A 22,828-nucleotide genomic window follows, 5' to 3' on the forward strand; every position below is an offset into this window, starting at 1 on the left:
TGAACAATGAGATCACTTGGACTCGGGAAGGGGAACATCACACACCGGGGCCTATTGTGGGGAGGGGGGAGGGGGGATGGATGGCATTGGGAGTTATGCCTGATGTAAATGGCGAGTTGATGGGTGCTGATGAGTTGATGGGTGCAGCACACCAACATGACACATGTATACATATGTAACAGACCTGCACGTTGTGCACATGTACCCTAGAACTTAAAGTATAATAAAAAATTTAAAAAAGAAAAAAAAATAGTACCTGCCTCAAAGGTTGCTGAGAAAATTCAATTAGTAAGTATAAGATAATCTTATCAGTTTCATACATTTATGAAGAACTAGAAAAGGTTAGCTACCATTATTATTGCTAGTATACAACTTAAAATACTTGTGATTTCCCAAAAAGTTATTCTTAAAACCAAGCACAATCTCCAGAGATTAGTTATGAATGTGATTTTAAAACTATTTCCTAAAAATAGAAAAAATGCCTCATGAATGCTCAGTATTCCAATGTTCAAGGAGGCAGTGTTCCATGCTCTCAAGTCCAAATCACCTTTGATTTATTTTGTATACTGGAGTTGCAAACAAGATTTAGTCTGGGAAAAAGAGGTTTCACTACTCTTAAAAGGAATTTAAAAACCTAAGGGCCAGGAAAACACTTTACATGTCATAAAAGGCTCACTCTGTTTTAAGAAATGACATAATAAAGTTATTCAAAGAACCATGAACAATTGGGAAGCGGCCAATTTTTATTTAAGCAATTATTATCACTTCACTTTGTCTTTAACGATCTTGATGTGAGTATACTGAACAATGGAGAATTAAAGAATAAAAGTGCTTAATTTCTAAGCACCATCAAACAATACAAAACTTTATTATATATATTACATCTCAATTGATATTGCTTCATGAAAACAGTAAGAATATAATATTTAAAATTAAAAATGGCAAACAAAATAGCATGACCTACCAATATTGGGATAATATCTATGAATATTTTTATGACTTACCCATTGGGCTAAAGCAGTTATTAATAATTAGAACCTCTGAGTCATTGCCTCAGAATTAAAGAAAAATTTTCTTCTGAAGAGCCTAAAAATTAATAATTTTTTATCACTAAGCACTCTCTAAAAGCAGGATAAAATAAACCAAGTGTACCTGGTGTCCAGCCTTTACTTGCTTCAAAACATTTTCATAACATACTTCATCCATGTTATTCAACTGCTGCATCTTAAAGATTTTAAAACATTAAAAAAAATCAGATGAAACAATTATAAACTTTCTAACCACAAATAAAATTTTGCCAATTACAATGCATTTTTAAAAATTTTCAGACTACCTAGAATGCAGAGGTAACAAATTCCTTACAAACATATAACATATAACAATCCACAAAAAAAAATGCAATGCGACTTAAAAGTACAAATAGAATAACTCAGATAATAGTTTCTGAGTACTAACTTTCTAAACCCACCAAGTTTTTAAAATACAATATCTTTAAGGATATTTTTGTAGTTACAAATATTCTAGGATAATTTTTAAAGTTCTCTCTGCTTTTCCGAGAAGCCTATTCTCCAGGCTATTTTCCTTGTATTTCACTATATAAACCATACAACACACCTTTCCTGTATGATTCTCAATGTTACGAGAACACTACGGATCAAGTGTCAAATGGCACACAGAGCTGAAACATACGGTAACACACTACTTCTGTAATGTATACTGAGAGAGGATGCTATTCAGAATGCTTCTACAGAAACATTTTTCAGATTAATTGGAAATCTAATATAAAATTTATGAACTAAGAAAGGATCTCTAAGTATTTAAGGTGATGGATATCCCAATTTAACTGATCTGATATTCAGTCAAATAGATTTGACTAAAGATTTTCATGTGATAAGTTAATACATTCATATCATTATCAATGTATTCATATAATTATGAATGTATTATGCCCACATATGCCCAGAAAATATGTAAATCTACTATGTATCAATTTAAAAAAATTTAAAAGGGTCTCATATTCCTTATTAATGATGAGAAAGCTTCTAACCTAAAAGTAAGGTGACTAACCCAAAGGAGTAGGCATGTGACCCAGCCTATTATCTCTCCACTTAACATGTATTAGTAAGAGTTTAGAGGAGGATGAAAAGCATCATGTACATCTAAAATGACAGTGATTTGGATTTTTTGTTTCATTAAGGTAAACACTTTAAAATATTGTAACTCTTATGACTTATAGTTAACTAGGATGAGGTGATCATAGGATAATTTACTCCCCACGAATAATTTAAAAACAATCCCCATCCCCTACAAAAGACAAAACTCCCAATAACTTTTTCATTGTACTTTGGATTCATTTCTGATCAAAGCCATTATTCCAAATTAGGAATAACACTCACACCATTCTCCCATTCCTTTCATGATTATGATGGTAATGTACTGTAGTGAAATATACTTTGGATTTAATTAGTTTTAGGTGATTTACCAATTTGTATGATGCAACTGAAAGAAAATAAGGTTTAAGATGGCTGACAAGCATGTGAAACAATTTTCTTCTCTTTACATCTCTCTGTGATAACCATCTGCTTATCATTTAAATTATAAAGCTGAAAACATTCTAAAACTATAAACGATGCAGTTCTACATCTATCCTACTGATATATCGAAAATGAACTAAATAATCAAATTATATTGAAACAACTGAAAAAAACAAGCAGCAAACATTGCTGAAAAGCAGCACTGGAAACAATTAAGAAGTTTAAAATATGCATAATTGTATATCATAAACTCTTCCTTTGTGCACAAGTCTGAAATGACTCCCAAGAATTCTAAAGATACCTTACTTTCATGCAATGCAGTTACAGGACATTAACTGTTATATTATAGTAACAGTCACTTTGGATATTTTTAGGTGAATATTTTACTTATAATAGTGTAAGGTAAAAATGGCTCTATTTTACTAATAAAATTGTTTTTAGACAAGAAGTGACTGTAATACATTAAAGACTAAGGTTGACATAGTAACGTATGATTCTATCTTATTCTCTTTTAGTAAAAATCTCAAAAGGCCTGTAAATATTTTCCTAAAACTATTTCTTCTACACAAAAAATAGGTGTTGTTGAATAGCATGATAAATGTTTAAATTTTAAGCGATGTTTCCCTTATTATAAGTCTATAATAAGCACCCTAATAGTGTGAATAATATAGGTAGTACTAATTTTAAAATTAGATAAGCTTTTTAAAGCATAGAATTTTAGAAATGCCACTTATATCTATAATAATTAAGGTAATTATAGAACATTATAAGTTAAACGGAACACCTTCCTTGATGGTTGCTACTATGAAATTTTTTTTCAATTTTATATGAGGTACTATTATTTCTATTAAATGCTTGTTTAATTAGAGTTTTGATTATTTCACAATGCTCTTCAATCATTTCACTTCAAAATAACTTTTTAAAACTTTTAACAACTGAAAATATGTAACACACATTGAAAACAGCAATGCAAACTATGACAAGCTACTTTCTGTAGGAGGACTTACTCTACTACAAATAGTTGAGGAAATATGCTGGAAATATGCTGGAATGTTATGTCAAAAGACTGAAATGGTCTTTTGGAGTCTCTAACCCCAAACAAGTATTCAATAATAAGTCAACAAAAATATATTTAGATAAGAATTAAAATGAGTATTTACCTTATTTGTACATTTAATCCCCAAAAATGTCTGTCCAAGAGGTACTGGTCGAAAACGCCCATCAAAGAAGAAAAGTCCAATGTATGGATTAACATGTAAAAATGTGGCAACGTCAAGGTAGTTAGGTAAAGTTGCAGACAGTCCAAGAATCCTTATCATACTCTGTGTGGATTCAACCTATATGGATTATTTTAATTAAATGTGGGTTATTTAAATTATTTTAACCAAAAATTTATCATTTATCCTATTAATAGGACTTCTAAAAGCTCTAGACAGAGACGAGTGTAGAGGTCAATTGACGGTCCTATCATGTAAGACTGTCTAGCCCATAATTCACAAGCTTGATTTAACAGATACATAATAAAATTCCATACCCACTATAATTAAAAATACACACGAGGGGTGAGTGTGTTGGCTCACACCTGTAATCCCAGCACTTTGGGAGGCAAGGTGGGCAGCTTGCTTGAGCCCAGGAGTTTGAGACAAGCCTGGGCAACAAGGCAAAACCCCATCTCTACCAAAAAAAAAAAAAGTAACTGGTGTGGTGGCACACATTTGTAGTCCCAGCTACTCAGGAGGCTGAGGTGGGAGGATCACTGGAGTCCATATGATCGTGTCACTGCGCTCCAACATGGGTGACACAGTAAAATTTTGTTTCAAAAATAAATAAATGAATAAAAATAAAAATGCAATGGGAATTAAGAACTTTGTGACAACTAAATATATTTTTAGGTCACAAAAAACTCAGTAAATTCCAAAAACTGAAAATCAGATAGGCTATATTATCTGATTATGATGGAACATACCTAAAAAGATAAAAACAAGCGATGGCCAAAAACTTGCATTCATTTGGTAATTAAAATATATCAGTATGATTTTCTGAGTAAGCTGTTAATAATTTTGCTCAGTCTAGGAGATTCAATGGGTATAAGCAAAGTAGTCCAATGTGAATAATACTTTCAGAGTCATCCATCCATCAACACTGGGTTAGGATCTAATCTGCAGGCACTAGGGATGCAGTACTGAATAAGACATAGATCCACACATGCAGAGACTATTTGCAGAAACATAACAAGGGAGGGATAAAAAAAGTAGAGATGGGTAAAAATTAAAGTAACAAAACATATACAGTATCTTTTTATAAATTTGTTTTCACTGAAGAAATCTTACAGATATTGGCAAAACCCCAAACCAAATCCCATCAAAAGCAAGGAACCCTAAGTAAGGGGAAATAATCGCCAGACCTATTTTTAAAGAAACCTCTTTCACAACATATAGTAATTAGAATGACTAATTACCTCACAGTTCTATGTAGTACTAGTGGTGATTTGGAAGGAAATGAAAGTGATATTTGGTTTTAAAATCATCACGTAAAACACAAGAGTTACAGAATATATTTTTAAGGTTGTTTGATGTTAAAGACACAATACTCTGGCAAACACTAGACATTTTCTGCTAAAAATCCATTTTAAAACAACCATATTTTTAAATCTAAAAGTATAATTATAATATAGTTATTTAATATAGTTAAATCTATCTGAGAAACACTTTATTTGAAATACAAATAATCTGGAATGTTATGTCTAAGCCAAACCTTGAAGTCTATACACTATACCTATTTACCTTAAAAGTATTAATTATTGACAATTACAAAAAGTTAAAAATTTACAGCTTTTCCCCTATCATTAGCTCAAGATTAGACAGTATATTTCTGTGATGTTTTCCTTCACACAAAATTTAGTTCTGATAAAATCTCCCTACTTACTAAAAGTAGGTTAAGATAATTATTAGTTCATGTTGTTAAATAAAATAGATTTAAGATTTCTTATACTTTCATCTTTTCCAAATTTCTCCCAATCATGCCAAGTGTGTTAAGAATTTAGTCCCTAACATCACCATGCAAGTTCAGAACCTGAACAAAATCTACATTGCCTTCCAATAGCTTCCGAAGGCGCTTCTACATTAGTTACAAATGTTGAAGTGTGATGTGATGTGCCATCTACTGGGAACATTTGGTAAACACAAGGAACTTTGTAATATTTCAAAATAACTATGAGCATTGTACTGATACTTTAAAATATGAAAAGATTCACACAAACAAATCTGTCAAGGAAGCTGAATTCTAGTGAGTCATTTAGATGAAGAAGAATTCACTATAGTAAGTTGTGAAATTATAAGGAAGATCATCATAAGCGTTAAAAATATGTTAAAAAAAAAAGGGAGTGCAAAGAAAACACAGAAAAGGTGTAATTCATTCTGATTCAGGAACTAGGAAACACATCATAGAAGTGGCATTTGATGGATTCAAAAGAACAGTAAATTTTCAATAGATGGATGGGTGGAGTTACAAAAAAAGAAGGCATTATATAATTTGGCATTTACAATCCTTATCTCACAACCAACAACACATTCTGCCTCAAGTTAGATTAGTTTCGTTTTTGAAAGAGGGTCAATGGTATTTAAAAGGAAGTAGGGAAAAGATCAAATAGTTCTGTGTTACTGGAACCTTTGGTAGCTGATAAAGATGTAGAAGTTAAAATTAGACAGAAAGGCTTTAATAGTTTTTAATGTACAGCTAAACAATTTGACCATTTTTCTTAAGATAACAAAACAGCAAGTCAGCAAAGGTTTATGGGCAAAGTGGTACAAAACTATGTAATTGGAATTTGATTATAATATACAGATGACAATGTGAAGATGAAATTATTATACATCTATAATATATATGATATACACTTATATCATATATTGTTATACTATATATTTATATAATATATTGCATATAATACATAATAAACTGATAATATATAGTTTGATATAGTGTATAACATTCATGGATTTTATATAGAAACTATACTATTTACAATTTATATTTTAAATATTATACATTTATAAACAATTTACAAAATTATTTGTAAACTTCCTAAGGTTATAATGCCTGCTTAAAAATATTATGATATATAACGTTATATCTATGTGTCTTTGTACATACATACAGAAAGGATTAGCACTAAGACTACAATCTGTTTTCTTTTTCTACTGGGGATGCACAGGAGAGAAAGATGTACTGTAACAGTAAAATCCTTTGTAAACATGAATGACAGACCTCTTGGAAAATATACTAATGATATTTACTAATCTACTAAAATGATATTTACTATCTAATGTTCTATAGTTACAGAAAGTCCTTATCTTTGCTGGATGGACATGGTCTCTGTAGGTGGCTCGCTGCAAATAAATGTGGTGTATGGATTGTTATAGCGTGGCTCCTTGAAAAACATCACTAAGTTAAGTATCAGGGCATAAAATCAAAACATTTCATAATCAAACTAGCTCTCCTTTGTGTAAATCATGCCCTGCATGCTTCTTTTATGAGACCTCATGTATAACATGTGGGCCAGAGCACATGCCTTGTAGGAAAAATGGACCTGGAGAATAGAGATGGTAGTTTCAGACTTCTCCATACTTCATCCGTGTCTGATAACGACCTGCATTTAAAAACTGCTCTTAAAATGGATTTTAGCTAAAAGCTGTTTTTTATAAATCGGCTTTGAAAATTTCAACCCTTTGTATTTTCTGTATGTGTGTACATATACACATATTTTTAATTTATGTGGTAAAAACTAAACAAGTCCCAAATACTTCTACAATTCCATTTCTACAGAAGAAACCACTTCTTAATTAGGTCCTACTTGTCAAATTTTGTTTTTGTTGCAATTGCCATCTCCCACTTTTTAGTTTAATTAGGTCCCACCTGTCAATTTTTGGTTTTGTTACAGTTGCTTCTAGGGACTCAGCTAAAAATTCCTTGCCAAGGCCAATGTCAAGAATGGTGTTTCCTAGATTTTCTCGTAGGATTTTTACAGTTTGAGGTCTTACATTTAAATCTTTAATCCATCTTGAGTTAATTTTTGTATACAGGGAAAGGTAAAGGTCCACTTAAATTCTTCTGCATATGGCTAACCAGTTACCTCAGCATTATTTATTAAATAGGGAGTCCTTTCCTCACTGCTTATTTTTGTCAGCATTGTTGAGGATCAGATGGTTGTAGGTATGTGGCTTTATTTCTGAGTTTTCTATTCTGTTCCACTGGTCTGTTTTTCTGTTTTTGTACCAGTACCATGATGTTTTGGTTACTGTAGCTTTACAGTATAGTTTGAAGGTGGGTAGTGTGATGTCTCTTTTATAGTACACTTTTTGCTTAGGATTGCTTTGGCTATTTGGCCTCTTTTTTTTGGTTCTATATTAATTTTAGAATAGTTTTTCCTAATTCTATGAAGAATGACATCCAAACTTCAGCATCATGCAATATACCCATGTAACAAACTTGCACATGTACCCCTGTATCTAAAATAAAAGTTGAAATTGAAAAAGAAAGAAAAGAAACCACTCTTCAACTTGTTGCCTATCTTTTCATGTATATGCACCCAATTCTACACCAGCCTAAAATCTAAGTGTAAGCAAGAACTTTGTTTTGTTTATCTATAGCATTTAGAACTATGTAGCTGGTACATGTGTAGGTGCTTAATAAATGTTCATTACCTGAATGAATGAATGAATAAAAACATAAATATACTGCAAGTTTTTCTTACACAAATGGGATTGTGCTATACATACAGAACAGCTTGCTTTTTCAGTGAATAACATCTTTTAAGCCCAGTTCACATAAATAAATGTGGAATGTATAGATTGTTATGGTATAGCTCCCTGAATATAAATAAGAGCACAGAGTTCATTCTCACTTTTTTAAAAGGCGGCAAAGCAGCATTTTATTGCATAAATATACTATAATTCATTAAACAATTTCTTCTATTATTGAATATTCAAGGTATTACCGAAATATTTTGTATTAAAAAAAGAGCTTCAATGAATACTGGTATTACTATATCTTTATAAATTTGTGCTATTATTTCCACAGTTAGATATACAGAAGTGAAAACATAGCATTGATTTTGCTGGATGCTTTCAAATTCCATTCTGTTTTTATTTTTGTTAATGTGATAGAACAGAAATGTCTCTTCTTAAGCATCTTTTAAATATTTCTCAATAATTTTTTCTACTGTAAAATGCTCCTTCCAATTAAGATTATTTTTCTTATTAATTTATAGAAACCTATTAAATATAAATGATATTAGAAAGTTGTTTTCTGTGTTGCAAATAATTTGTTATTTGGTCTCACATTTAAAATTTTAGGGGTGTGTTTTATTGATCAGAATTTTAAAATAGTTATGCATCCAAATGTGACACAGGTTTCCTTCATAACTTCTCCAGTTTTGCATATTGCATAGAACTCCCCCAACAAGATTAAAAAAAAAAAAAACTCTCCTATGTTTTCTTCATTGAACTGGGAGCTTTGTTTGAAACAAATCATTAATCCATCTAGAATTTTATGGTGAATGTATAAAATAAAAAACAAACACTTTCAAACTTTTAAAAAATACATTGTCACTTATTGTACCTACTTCTTTACATTTCCACTTGAATCTGAATCAGAGGTATTTAGAATAAAATATAAAGAATTGATATCTAATTAGATATTGGGATGGAAGAAAGTATTAAGGAAGAGGGAAAATTTGACTATGACTCCTAGGGTTTTGGCTTCGGAATCAAGTAGATTACGATACCATATCTAGGTATATAGGGAAGATGACAAGAGTTCTTACATGTTTATGGGCAAAAGATGTCTATGGGATATCAGAGTCAAAATATACAACTGTGTTATATATATATATATACACACACACACACACACACACGCATACACATCATACACATATTATATGTACATAATTTAGGTAAGATGGGTAGAGAAGTGGTTTTCCCTAGAGTAAATATTTAGAATAAAGAGAGAAGATGGCAAGTGACAGAGTCTTAGAGAACATAAACAATAAACATTTCCAGATTGAGAACAGGGAAGAAGCAAGGAAGGCTGAGAAACAGTAGCTACAAAAATCAACCAACAAACCAAAAAACACAAGTGAAAGTAACCAGGACAGGGTGGTATCACAGAGTCAAAGGGCAAAGAGTTTCAAGATTGAGGAAACAATCAGTAGTACTAAGCATCAAAAACGAGTAGAATCAAAAGTTAAAAAAAAATAGGTTTGAAAACTATCTTTCAGTAACTGGTGATCTTGGTAAAAACATTTTATTACCTATGTTTGAGCAATGACCAGACTGCAGTGGTTTAGTTAAAAGGGAAACTGAATCGAGATTAATATTTCCAGACACTAGGTGGTGGTGAGGGATAGGCTTAAGGAAATTTTTTAGTAAAGACAGAAGGGACTTTGCAATCCTTTTAAGCCAAAAAGACAGTGCCCACTGAGAAAGAACTTAAAAGACACAGGAGAAAGAAAAGGGGTAGCTTATAGAGTGAAAGAAATGGGGTCCAAGGCAAGGGGAGAAAGGACCTCTGAGAAACGAATAAGGGGTGGAATGAAGGGTATGCTTCATTCCACCCCTTATTCTGGGCATTTTCCTGTTTAGGGAGAGGAAGGAAAAGGAATGGAAATTGAGAGAGTTAAAGAACGAGGGACTCTATTTCCCTTTCAGTACAAAACACTGTTGTATAAGAATAAGGCATGACAGGGTGATGAAGAGTGAAAAAGGGAACTGGTGAAGCTTGAAAAGGGTCACATTAGGGACACAGAAAAAAAGCTGCTTAGAAGTTACAAGGTAATACCAAGGATTCATGTGAATGTAGTCTAGGAATGTCTACTCTAAATCACAGTCTATGAAGGTATACTGATGCCAGTCAGCATCTCTAGCAATCTTTCCCACTGGTAATCAGCAATCTGGCTGGAAGTACAGACATGGCTCAATTGAGTCACTGTTGTAATTTTGTCAGGTGCTCAGGGGATAAGTAAGTAAAGTTATTAAGAAGATAAGTAATTAGTCATGGAGTCTCAGCTATTTCGGAAGAAAATAAAGGCAAGAGAATATGAATACAAGACAATAAATGAGGAGTCAAGAAACTAGAGTTCTTGATTAGGTCAAAAAATAAGTGTTCATCTACTTTCTATATATGTACAATCTACAAGAAAACATCAGTTAAAAACTCATGAATATTATAAGATATCCTGTCTTTTCATTTAATGAAAAGAATGTTGACAGAAAATATCTTAAGACTCTTAGCATTAGGAATTTACCAATTTTGGTTTGGACTATTTATGAATAGCCAATGAGGTCTAAAACTACGGACAACAGGCACATTCCCCCTTTTAAAAATATGAAGATTATGTCAACAGTAGATTTAGCTTTGTAACACAGGTCTACAATTAAAGTTTCCTTACATTTGTTCTGTTTAATTAAAGAGACTGCAATAAAATACAATTTGGAATAAAAAAAGATAGGTGACTTTTATTATGAAAATAAAATAGCTAAAGTTTTCTCCATACTAGAATTATGTTAATTCCCATGAACAATGCATATTAATATTTCCTTAGAATGCTACATTTTAAGTTGAAAAACATATTTATCCCTTCAAAATAAGCTTATAAATAACTTCCTCTTACCTGCCGTAAAGTACGGGCAACTATGCTTTCTAATACTGGTCCTCTATCTTCATGCAGCAAATGAACTTCATCAAGAATAAGGAGCTTTACAATCTGGGAAAGAGCTACATCTCCAACACTCTTTCTTGTCACTACATCCCATTTTTCCGGTGTGGTCACAAGCATCTATAAGATAAGACAAATTTTAAAAGAGGAAAAGTTACATAGGTTATTTAAAATTGAACTGTGATATTCAGAAAGAAATATTTTGGCCACCTCTATATAAATCAAATAAAAAGTGTTTAGAATAGCCTAGAATTATATCTAATTTACTATAGACAACAGTCATTTCAAGACGAACTCTCTTTAAGCTGTGATATTAGGCAGTTTAAGCTCACTGAAGGTCATTTGCCAGTGAATTGTAGGGCAAAGTATACAAAATACACACTTTTTTTTTTTAAAAAAGTATCTTACAATGAAAAAAAAAAAGAACACTATTTTTTAAAGTAGCATATACTGATAATGGTCTTTATTTGAAAAGGGACTAAAAAATGATGAAAGCATTAAAAGGAAAGAAAGAAAAATCAACAATTCACTCTACTGATAATCTAACTTTGGATAATGACAGATTAAAAATAACCCGAGATATAGTATCATAAATATACCCAGAGATCACTTACTAACAATGCTTTTCATTGAAAAACATGCCCATGTATTGTAAAACAAAAAGACACCATAATTCTCCTAAACTTTAAATTAATGGCACATTAAAATATAAAACTAGCTAGTTATTAGTAAATATTAGGAGAGGTACAAAGTAGATTATTAAATTACAATAATGTGTAATTTAACAATTACAAAGCTATCTACCTCACCACCAACTTAGAATAAGTATGCCAGCCCTTTCTTATTAATTTGCAGAGAAAAAATGTGGTAACAAATTATAAAATCAAAACTTTCGGATATCAGAAATTATTCCTAATTTGAAAATCCCAAATCCAAATGCTCCAGTGAATATTTTCTTGGAGCAGCATGTCAGCACTCAGAAAGTTCTAGATCTTGAAGCATTTTGGATTTCAGATTTTCAAATTAGAGATGCTCAACCTGTACCACCAAATCTTAAAAATCCTTTCTAGTATTTTGTTTTCTATGCTTTAATTTCAGCACAGTAAGAAGTGGCTTCATTTATAATACTATTTTACTACTTCAGTTCCCTGAACTAAAATGACTAGAAAATAAAGTGTCATATTTGCTTAACGAATTGGAACTCATGCAAGACATTTCCATCTGCTCTTGCATTAGGGCCTGGGTTAACTGTCAATATTTTTACTGTCAACTTAAATTTCTCTCAGTACATGTACTTAATCCCTCGGCAGTATAAAAATCAGTATTCTAAACTGTTCCAACTTTAGACTGTCCACTGGGAAAATGGCATAGTTGAGATGTTTATAAACCACCATTATGCCAAACATTTGGTGTATTTAATTTTTAAATCTCATTAATTTCACAGCAAAACCAAAGGACCTAAGACTTGCCAGAACCAATTCATCTTAAACATTATTATTAAAAACTTTCCTTACAGCTGTATATAGTAAAGTTACACTATTTCATTTTCTACAATTGTTTAATGACTACTCCATTATTGTTTATCCTAGGTAAAGTGTATTCCTCCTTGAGGAGGGGACGAGAAGAGAAAAACACAGTAAAAATTTTAATCTGAACTTTTAATGATTAGTTGCATAATCTACTAATTGAATACTATAGCAAGCCCTATATCAAACACACCAGAGGGTAGTGCTTCACTGAATGAAGAACATCTCGCCCAAATCCACATATTCATAGACTTGTCCCAAACGGAATTTTTTGAATTTTGAACTAAAGAATTATGGGAGAGATCATAAAACCTCTCGTGAAATAATGCCTCCAAGATAAATGAGTTTGTGCATTTTACATTTGGTTCTTTTCCCCCCCACAAATTACTAGATTGAATTAATCTAATGCGCCTTAAGAAACAGAAAATGCAAAGATTCAATAGGTTGAAGGAACTTTTACTGTGTCAGCCAGGCAGCAATTACAGGCAGATGACCAGCTACAGTGTTAGACCCCAGAGCTATGGAGCTATGGATCTGAACTTTCTGTTCTGGGTTTGTAACAACAACAACAACAACAACAATAACAAAAAAAAAAAGGGTCTAAATATATTTTATTCATATTTTTACTCTACAAGTAGTTATTAGAGGCAAAGATTAAAAATGATTAATGTTGTTAACATGGCTTCACAAAGAACTGAGCCAGAATGAAGAGAAAGAAATCAAACTAGTGGTTTGGAGGGGGAGGGGGGAACAGACAGAAAAGTGGCAGTAGGGATCATTCCAAGGAGAAAAAAATTTTTCTATACCTTCTTAAGAGTGTGGCTTACACATGTGCCAAAACAGTGTATCTCTTCTATTTGACTGTAAGTCAAAGAAAGTCTAAAAATAAATTTTTCTTCCCTAAAGATAAACATCTGCAAACAAAACATTATTCTCTATGTGTCAAAAGTAACAATCAAATTGTCTAACTAGACATAACAAATGCAATATGTGAGCTTGGGAACAAACATTAAGCTGCACATATAAATGTTACTATAGTATATAACTATGCTATAGTGCTTAATATTCAGTAAACACAGGAGTCAAAAAATTAATTGAAAATAATGAATATTTTTTTTTCATATTTAATAAAAAAACACAAGAAAGAAGGGGGGAATGATAGAGTGACAGACAGACAGTCAGACAGAAGTGACATCACTATACAACTACCATAAAAGTTAGAATGAATGATAGAAAATACCAGAGGATATGTTTACAGAGGATGTGGAGCAACTAGAACTCTCCTAAACTGACGGTGGAATATAAACTCACACAACCACTTTGAAAAACTGCTTGGTAACATCTAGTAAAGCTGAAATATGCATGCGTTGTGACCCAGAAATTCCATTTCCTAATATACTATATACCCAACAGAAACACACATATATGTGCACCCAAAGACATGTATAAGAATTTTTATTGCCATATATATTATAAATATTATATTATAAATACTCCAAAATCAAAAACAAACCAAATGTCTATCAACAATAACATGGAAAAATAATAATATATTTATACAGTGGAATAAAATACATACTGAACAATAAAAATAAGTAAACTACTAAACTATATGCAACAGCATGGAAAAAAAATTCATATTAAGTATAATCACTTTTCACCTTCTCCTTTCCTACTCTCTCCTTTGCCAAGAAGTCTCTTCCCAAAAACGAAAGCATCCATAGCTGGGGATGGCTTATGATAAATCTCATATTCCATGTTTATGGGGCACATGTTAGCACTTAGGGAAGAAAGCGCACTTGATGATAGCATGAATACGTCAGAAATAGTCGTGCCAATTCAACCTCATTTTCACTTCGGATAAAGTCAACAAGAAGGTAGTGAAGAGAAAGCACCAGACACAGTATATACGGAGTTTTCTGGAAACTTTTGACAAAGCTTGCCCATGATATCTTTATGACTAAGACAAATCAAGAAGGCCAATAATACAACTATGGGTTTCTGAACAATCTCACTGAAAGACTGGTACTTGAACAAGAGCAAAAAGTTAATCAAAACCAAAATAGTCATTATTTTAGAATGAAGGAGCTAGTGTGAGGGGGTAAATAAGACAGGGAGAGGACTAGAGACATTAAGAGGAAGAGAAAGAAATAAGGAGGGAGAGAGAATGTGTGTGTGAACAGAGAAAGAAGGCAGAGAGAATGTGTGTGTGAACAGAGAAGACATTTTATGGAAACGTTTCAACTTCTTGAACAAACTTGTAGAAGAAGATCTTGAACAAAGATCTGTTAGAGCAAATGTGTACTGCAAGCTATGCTTCAATTTTTCTTTAGTGAAAAAAAACTAGCTAGACAATGATGCACCTAATCCTTAAAACCTTCCAATTTTAATTGTTTCATTATACATAAAATGGAGTCCTAAGGTTTTTTTTTTTTTTATTATTGAGAATACACATCTGGCTTAAGACACAAACATGTTTGTGATGCATAAAAGTAGTCTGTTGTATGTTTAACTCATCTTATTATAGCTAATGTGAAGTTATGCAAGTCATACTGATATATTGAATTTTAAATAATTTGTCATTTTGACTATTGGAACAATTTGTTTCTTTGAAGCACATGGCTAAAACGTAGATTTAAAATTTTGAATCAAAAGGAATACACAAATTTTAAAGATAAGAGTATACTTTCTTGTGTTTATAACATTTAAAACTGATTTTGAAATTTTTAGTACGTAGACTGTAGTAAACTGGGAACAAACGGTAAAATTACATATGTGACTTTTTTAAAACCAGAATGATAAAATATCAAAACATAGCCACTAAAATCCAACAGTACATTACATATCATCAAATCTCAGGAGCCACTGATTCCAGCTATACCATATTTTATTGTCACTAAGAAGGTGAAAAAATACCACTGGGCTGTGTGCAGTGGCTCACACCTGTAATCCCAGCACTTTGGGAGGCCAAAGTGGGAAGATGACTTGAGGCTAGGAGTTTGACACCAGCCTGTGCAGTATAGTGAGACCTCGCCTCTAGAAAAATAAAAAAATAAAAATTAACTGGATGTGGTTGCACACGCCTGTAGTCCTACAAGGGGTTGAAGTGGGAGGATCACTTGAGCCCAGGAGTTTCGGACTGCACTGAGCTGTGATCATGCCACTGCACTCCAGCCTGGGAGACAGGGCAAGACTCCATCTCTGAAAACAAAACAAAACAAAACAAGACAAAACAAATGCCACTACCAAGTATACTTTCAAAATGTATCTTACAATTGATAAAACATGGTACATTAAGTTAAAAAATGTTAGGAATTTGTTAACTAAGCTAAAGAGCAACCTTCAAGAATGCTTGCCTAGTACATCTTCTGTGGTGAAAATAGCCTGGAATTGCTACAAACCACATTCTAACATGATAGGTGTAGACCAGGCAACAGCTTGCAAGATTTAAGAAATACTGTCTTCCTCTCTAAAATACATAATCACATACTCAGTCAACCAATAAGCTTATAAATTATATGAATGTTTTAATTTAAAGATTAAATCTAAAATGTCACATGGTTTACATTCCATAAACATACATATAATTAGTTATACTAACCTCTGATATACAAATGTCAGTTCTGATTGATGGCAACGGTCCCCATAATGGAATCTGACAGCTTGCAGATTATACCTGCCCCTTGGGACTCTACAACAAATCAGTTAGTTCCAACCACTTCCTCTTCAACGTTTTCTATGTTCCCTGCTCTCCCATCAATTCACATGCACAAATGCACAGTCACACACATAAAGCATAGTTTCAAATATAGAGTTATAGGTATGTCAAGGATGGTGGCTTTCAATTACAAAATAAAAATGTATTCAAATACAAAAGTATTCTCACAGCTTACTGTTTGTTGAAAAGTACAATATAATAAAGCTAAAGCACGAAGAGTGTCACCTGAAATGTATCTCGGTATTTTCATGTTAGGAAAAATAAATGATACTATTTTTAGCTAAAATTTCAAATTGACACTTACAAAAAAACAAAGTATAATTCAATAAGAAATTCTAAAGCTTCTGAAGGAACAGAGCAGGAAATGCCGAGAATCGGGGAGAGAAGTTCTCCTATTCAAAACTGAACATGTAAAAGAATTCTTTTTCTTTTTTTTTTTTTTTTTTTTTGAGACGGAGTCTTTGCTCTGTCACCCAGGCTGGAGTGCAGTGGTGCAACTCGGCTCACTACAAGCTCCGCCTCCCGGGTTCACGCCATTCTCCTGTCTCAGCCTCCCGAGTAGCTGGGACTACAGGTGCCCACCACCTCGCCCGGCTAGTTTTTTGTACTTTTTATTTTTTTAGTAGAGACAGGGTTTCACCGTGTTAGCCAGGATGGTCTCGATCTCCTGACCTCGTGATCCGCCCGTCTCGGCCTCCCAAAGTGCTGGGATTACAGGCGTGAGCCACCGCGCCCGGCCAAAAGAATTCTTTCTAGATTATGTGTGTTTACATCTGAAATACAATTCTTTTTGCAGTTCATTCTCTTTGCAGTTCTTTTTGTTAAGACATTTTTCATCAATGCCAGAATATACATACTGAAGTCTAGCCTCATTAAGCTTGTAAAAAAAGGGACACAATACTTGGTTACCCTGAAACCTTAACTAATTACATATAATTGAGAAAAATACAAAGTTGTTTATATTTCTGTTTATAGAAACCATAAAGCCCTTGTTCATCACTCTAACTGCTTACCTGTAATACTCCAGGATTTCACTCCATTAACATCTCATAGAGCAGGCGTCTGCTACAACTTAGAATGCCTCTTCACGCTCATAAAGACAGTTTGTTGTTCACATGTGACTAATTTGTGGTAGCAACCTGTTCTGCAGTGAGGCCTAATCGTTAACAATTGAGATATTCACAGAGAACAGGTTTCCTTCATTTATTGTAAAGTTTTGTTTTTCAAATTGGACTGGTTTGTGTGCTTTGAAAGCAAAACCAAACCAAACCAAAACAAAACACAACTTTGAACGTTTGAGAGTCACTACCTCTTACCTGCCACATTTGTAAAGCCCAGTTTGAGGATCAATCTCTTACATAAAAAAAAAAAAAACACTTTAAAATGTCATACTGCAGGTTGGGTGTGGTGGCTTACACCTGTAGTCCCAGCACTTTGGGAGGCTGAGGCAGGCAGATAACTAGAGGTCAGGAGTTCGAGAACAGCCTGACCAACATGGCGAAACCCCATCTCTACTAAAAATACAAAAATTAGGCAGGCATGGTGGTGGGCGCCTGTAATCCCAACTACTTGGGACGGGGAGTCAGGAAAATTGCTTGAACCCGGGAGGCGGAGATTGCAGTGAGTGGAGATAGCGCCACTGCACTCCAGCCTGGACCACAGAGCGAGACTCCATCTCAAAAAAAAAAAAAAAAAGTCGTATTGCAATACAACACTACTACACCTTAAATGTGATGAACTAAATAAATGTATTATGCAGTTCTCCACAAAAACTCAAAATAATAAAAAATTTATCTCTTCAAAGTAACTCCAGACAGTCAATATTAACAGATTACATTTATTCAAGAATAAGTAGTCAAAAGTTTGTTTGGGGTGTACTTTTGGGAAAGGAAGACAGAGGAAAGGGGAATCTAAAACCCTATCAACAAATTACAGTATGATAAAGGCTACTGAAAATGACCATAATTAAGAAATAAATGTTTTTGTAGTTCCCTATTGTCCACCCATTTCAATTATTTAAACCATTTCTTTTTTAATTGGAAAAAAGAACAATGAACATGGGTACATCTATGAATTTCACCATAATTTGTTTATCCAAGAAGAGTTTCCTGATGGAAATTTGTGACTAACTCACTCATTCAATGTCCTTAGATGTGTGTCTATCTATGGTTAGAATACAAAGATAACTAGAAATCATACTTTGAGAAAATACAGCAAAACAGAGGAGAAATGTGGTCCAAACTCACACAATGTTATGAAATGCAATGGTCATCTATGTGGCACAGCTGTTCCAATTCGAGTAGCCGCCACTGCCACAACCTATACCTCAAGGTCCACATTACTAATATAGCACTAATATGAATGTAGTGTAGAGCCAAGTGAAATTATACATTTTCTGTATTTTCCCCTCCATTTCCTTCCATTTCCTACAATCTAACTAACAACACTGGAAAACTAACAAACAACATTAGAAAAAAGATCAAGGAACAATGATTTGTTATTGGTTTTGAAGTGGCTTAACAGAAGTTCACATACACTAAAAATAGGGTTTAGTAAAGTGATAAAGGAGAAAAGCAAATATGACCAAAGTATACATAATATGTGATTATATATAAAACCTTGCCCTAAGCTTTTGACACTATATTGAGAAAGCAAAACTGGCACATAGCTTCAAATAGAGACAAAACAGAACCTCAATAAAAATGTTATTCTGGCATCAAACTTTAAGAGCATTTCTTCTACAGAACACTATTCTGGAGACTGAATGACACAGTACGTTCACTCAGTACCATCTTGTTAGTGAAATTTGTTCCCCAATGTGGCACTATTGGGAGGTGAGGTCTGTTGAGTGGTGTTTCGGTCATGGGGTCAGATCCCTTACGAATAAATTAATGCCCTCCTTTGGGGGTGAGTGGATTTTCGCTCTATTAGTTCCCAGAAGGACTGGCAGTCAAAAAGTGTCTGGAACCTACCCACCAAGCAACCCCTGCAGTGGCACTTACGTAAGGAAGAGATCCAGTTTCAATTTTCTGCATATGGCTAGTGAGTTATCCTAGCACTATTTATTAAATGGGGAATCCTTTCCCCGTTGCTTGCTTTTGTCTGGTTTTTGAAGATCAGCTGGTTGTAGGAACACAGTCTTATTTCTGAGTTCTCTGTTCTGTTCCATTGTTCTATGTCTCTGTTCTTGTATCAGTACCATGCTGTTTTGGTTGCTGTAGCTTTGCCATATAGTTTGAAGTCAGGTAGCATGATGCCTCCAGCTTTGTTCTTTTTCTTTTGGACTCTCTTGGCTATTTGGGCTTCTTTTTGTTCCATATGAATTTTAAAATAGCTTTTATTTCTAATTCTGTGAAGTATGTCAATGCTAGCAATTTTTGCACATTGATTTTTTATCCTGAGATATTGCTAAAGTTGCTTACCACTTTAAGAAGCTTTTGGAATGACACAATGGGGTTTACTAGATAAAGGATCATGTCATGAGCAAACAAAGATAATTTCACTTCCTCTCTTCCTATACGAATACCCTTTATTTCATTCTCTTGCCTGATTGCCCTGGTGAAAACTTCCAATAATATGCTGAATAGGAGAAGTGAGAGAGGGAATCCTTGTCTTGTGCTGGGTTTCAAGGAGAATGCTTCCAGCTTTTGCCAATTCAGTATGATATCAGCCATGGGTTTGTCATATATAGCTCTTATTATTTTGAGATACATTCCTTCAATACATAGTTTATTGAGAAATTTTAATAGTAGCAATGTTGAATTTTATCAAATGCTTTTCTGCATCTATTGAGATATTCATGTGGTTTTTGTCTTCAGATTGATTTATACAATGAATCACATTTATTCATTTGCATATATTGAACCAGCCTTGCATCCTGATATGAAGCCAACTTGATTATAATCGATAAGCTTTTTGTTGTGCTGCTGGGTACAGTTAGCCAGTATTTTATTGAGGACTTTTGCATTGAAGTTCATCAAGGACATTGGCCTCAGGTTTTGTTTTTTTTTGTTGGATTTTCCAGGTTTTGGCATCAGGATGATGCTGGCCTCACAGAATGAGTTAGGGAGGAGTCCCTCTTTTTCAATTTTTTGAAATAGTTTCAGTAGAAATGGCATCAGCTCTTTGTAATTCTGGTAAAATTCAGTTGTGAATCCATCTGGTCCTGGGCTTTTTTTGGCTGGTAGGCTATGTATTACCACCTCTATTTCAGAACTCACTATTGGTCTATTCAGGGATTCAATTTCTTCCTGGTTCAGTTTTGGGAGGGTATATGTATCCAGGAACTTATCCGTTTCTTCTAGATTTTCTAGTTTATGTGCATAGAATGCTAGTTTATAGTATTCTCTGGTGGTTGGTTGTATTTCTGTGGGGTCAGTGGTGATATACCCCTTATCATTTCTGTTTGTGTTTGATTCTTCTCTCTTTCCTTCTTTATTAATCTAGCTAGTGGTCTAATGATTTTTTTATTTAAAAAAAACAGCTCCTGGATTCATTGATTTTTTGAAGGGTTATTCATGTCTCTATATCCTTCAGTCAGCTCCGATCTTGGTTATCTCATTTTCTGCTAGCTTTGGGGGTTGTCTGCTCTTGGTTCTCTCGTTCTTTTAGTTGACATGTTAGATTGTTAATCTGAGGTGTTTCTAACTTTCTGATGTGAGAATTTAGCACTACAAATTTCCCTCTTAATACTGTTTCACTGTGTCCCAGAGATTCTGGTACACTGTATCTTTGTTTTCAAAATTTTGAAAGAACTTCTTGATTTCCGCCTTAATTTCATTATTTAACTAAGATTCATTCAGGATCAGGTTGTTTAATTTCCATGTAGTTGTGTGATTTTGACTGAATTTCTTAATCTTGAGTCTAATTTGATTGCACTGTGGTCTGAAAGACTGTTGATTATTATTTCAGTTTTTACGCACTTTCTGAGGAGTGTTTTACTTCCGATTATGTGATCAATTTTAGAGTAAATGCCATGCAGCAATGAGAGAAATGTATATTCTGTTGATTTTTGGGTGGAGAGTTCTGTAGATATCTATCTGCTCCAATTGATCCAAACCTGGGTGCAGGTCATGAATATCTCTGTTAATTTTCAGTCTCAGTGGCCTAAAATTGTCAGTGAGATTTTAAAGTCTCCTGCTATTACTGTGTGTGAATCTAAGTCTCTCTGTAGGTTTCTAACAACTTGCTTTATGAATCTGGGTGCTCCTGTATTGGACACATATATTTAGGTTAGTCAGCTCTTCTGGTTAAACTGCACCCTTTATCATTATGTAATACCCTTGTCTTCTTTTTTATCTTTGTTGGTTTAAAATCTGCATTGTCAGAAACTAGGATGGCAACCCCTGCTTTTTTTCTGTGTTCCATTTGCTTGGTAAGTACTCCTTTATTTTGAGTTTATGTGTGTCTTTGCCTGTGACACGGGTCTCTTCAAAACAGCAGACTGATGGATCTTGGCTCTTTGTCCAGCTTGCCATTCTGTGTCTTTTAATTGGGGCTTTTAGTCCATTTACATGTAACATTAATATTGTTATACATTAATTTGATCCTGTCATCATGATATTGGCTAGTTATATGGTTGCTTCACAGTGTCATTGCTCAGTTTAATTCAATGTGTTTTTGTAGGACTGGTAATAGTTTTTCCTTTCCAAATTTACTGCTTCCTTCAGGAGCTCTTGCAAGGCAGGCCTGGTAGTGATGAATTCCCTCAGCATTTGCTTCTCTTTCGCCTTTGCTTACAAAGCTTAGTTTGGCCAGATAGGAAATTCTGGGTTGGAAATTCTTTTGTTTAATAATGTTGCATATTGGCACACAATCTCTTCCAGCTCGTAGGTTTTCCACTAAGAGGTCTGCTGTTAGTCTGATGGGCTTCCCTTTGTAGGTGACCTGGCCTTTCTCTCTGGCTGCCCTTAATATTTTTTCTTTCATTTCAGCCTTGGGGAATCTGATGATCATGTGCCTTGGGATTGATCTTCTCATGGATTATCTTTAAGTAGAGTTCTCTGCATTTCCAGAATTTGAATGTTGGCCTGTCTTTTTAGGCTGGGGAAGTTCTCCTGGATGATATCCTGAAGTGTGTTTTCCAACTTGGTTCCATTCTCCCCATTTCTTTTAGGTACCCCAATCAGTCATAGGTTCAGCTTCTACCTAATCAAATATTTCTTGGAGCCTTTGATCATTTATTTTCATTCTTTTTTTCTCTATTCTTTTCTGCCTGTCTTATTTCAGAAAGATAGTCTTCAAGATCTGAGATGATTTTCTCTGCTTGGTCTATTCTGCTACTGATACTTGTGATTGCATTGTGAAGTTCCTGTAGTGTTATTCAGCTCCATGA

General features: G+C 33.6%; 1 protein-coding gene across 1 annotated transcript in view; it reads right to left on the minus strand.

The window, feature by feature from the left end:
- ASCC3 (activating signal cointegrator 1 complex subunit 3) overlaps nucleotides 1–22,828 on the minus strand; it is a 404,060-nt gene that overhangs the window by 226,404 nt on the left and 154,828 nt on the right. Inside the window, exons 11-13 of the mRNA XM_012002619.1 lie at nucleotides 11,206–11,370; nucleotides 3,695–3,871; nucleotides 1,153–1,224 (exon numbers count right to left, since the gene is read on the minus strand). Coding sequence (XP_011858009.1) covers nucleotides 1,153–1,224; nucleotides 3,695–3,871; nucleotides 11,206–11,370 — 414 coding nt within the window. The remainder of the gene's footprint in view (nucleotides 1–1,152; nucleotides 1,225–3,694; nucleotides 3,872–11,205; nucleotides 11,371–22,828) is intronic.

Source organism: Mandrillus leucophaeus, unplaced genomic scaffold (genome assembly GCF_000951045.1).
Source record: "Mandrillus leucophaeus isolate KB7577 unplaced genomic scaffold, Mleu.le_1.0 Scaffold690, whole genome shotgun sequence".
Taxonomy (NCBI): Eukaryota; Metazoa; Chordata; class Mammalia; order Primates; family Cercopithecidae; genus Mandrillus; species Mandrillus leucophaeus.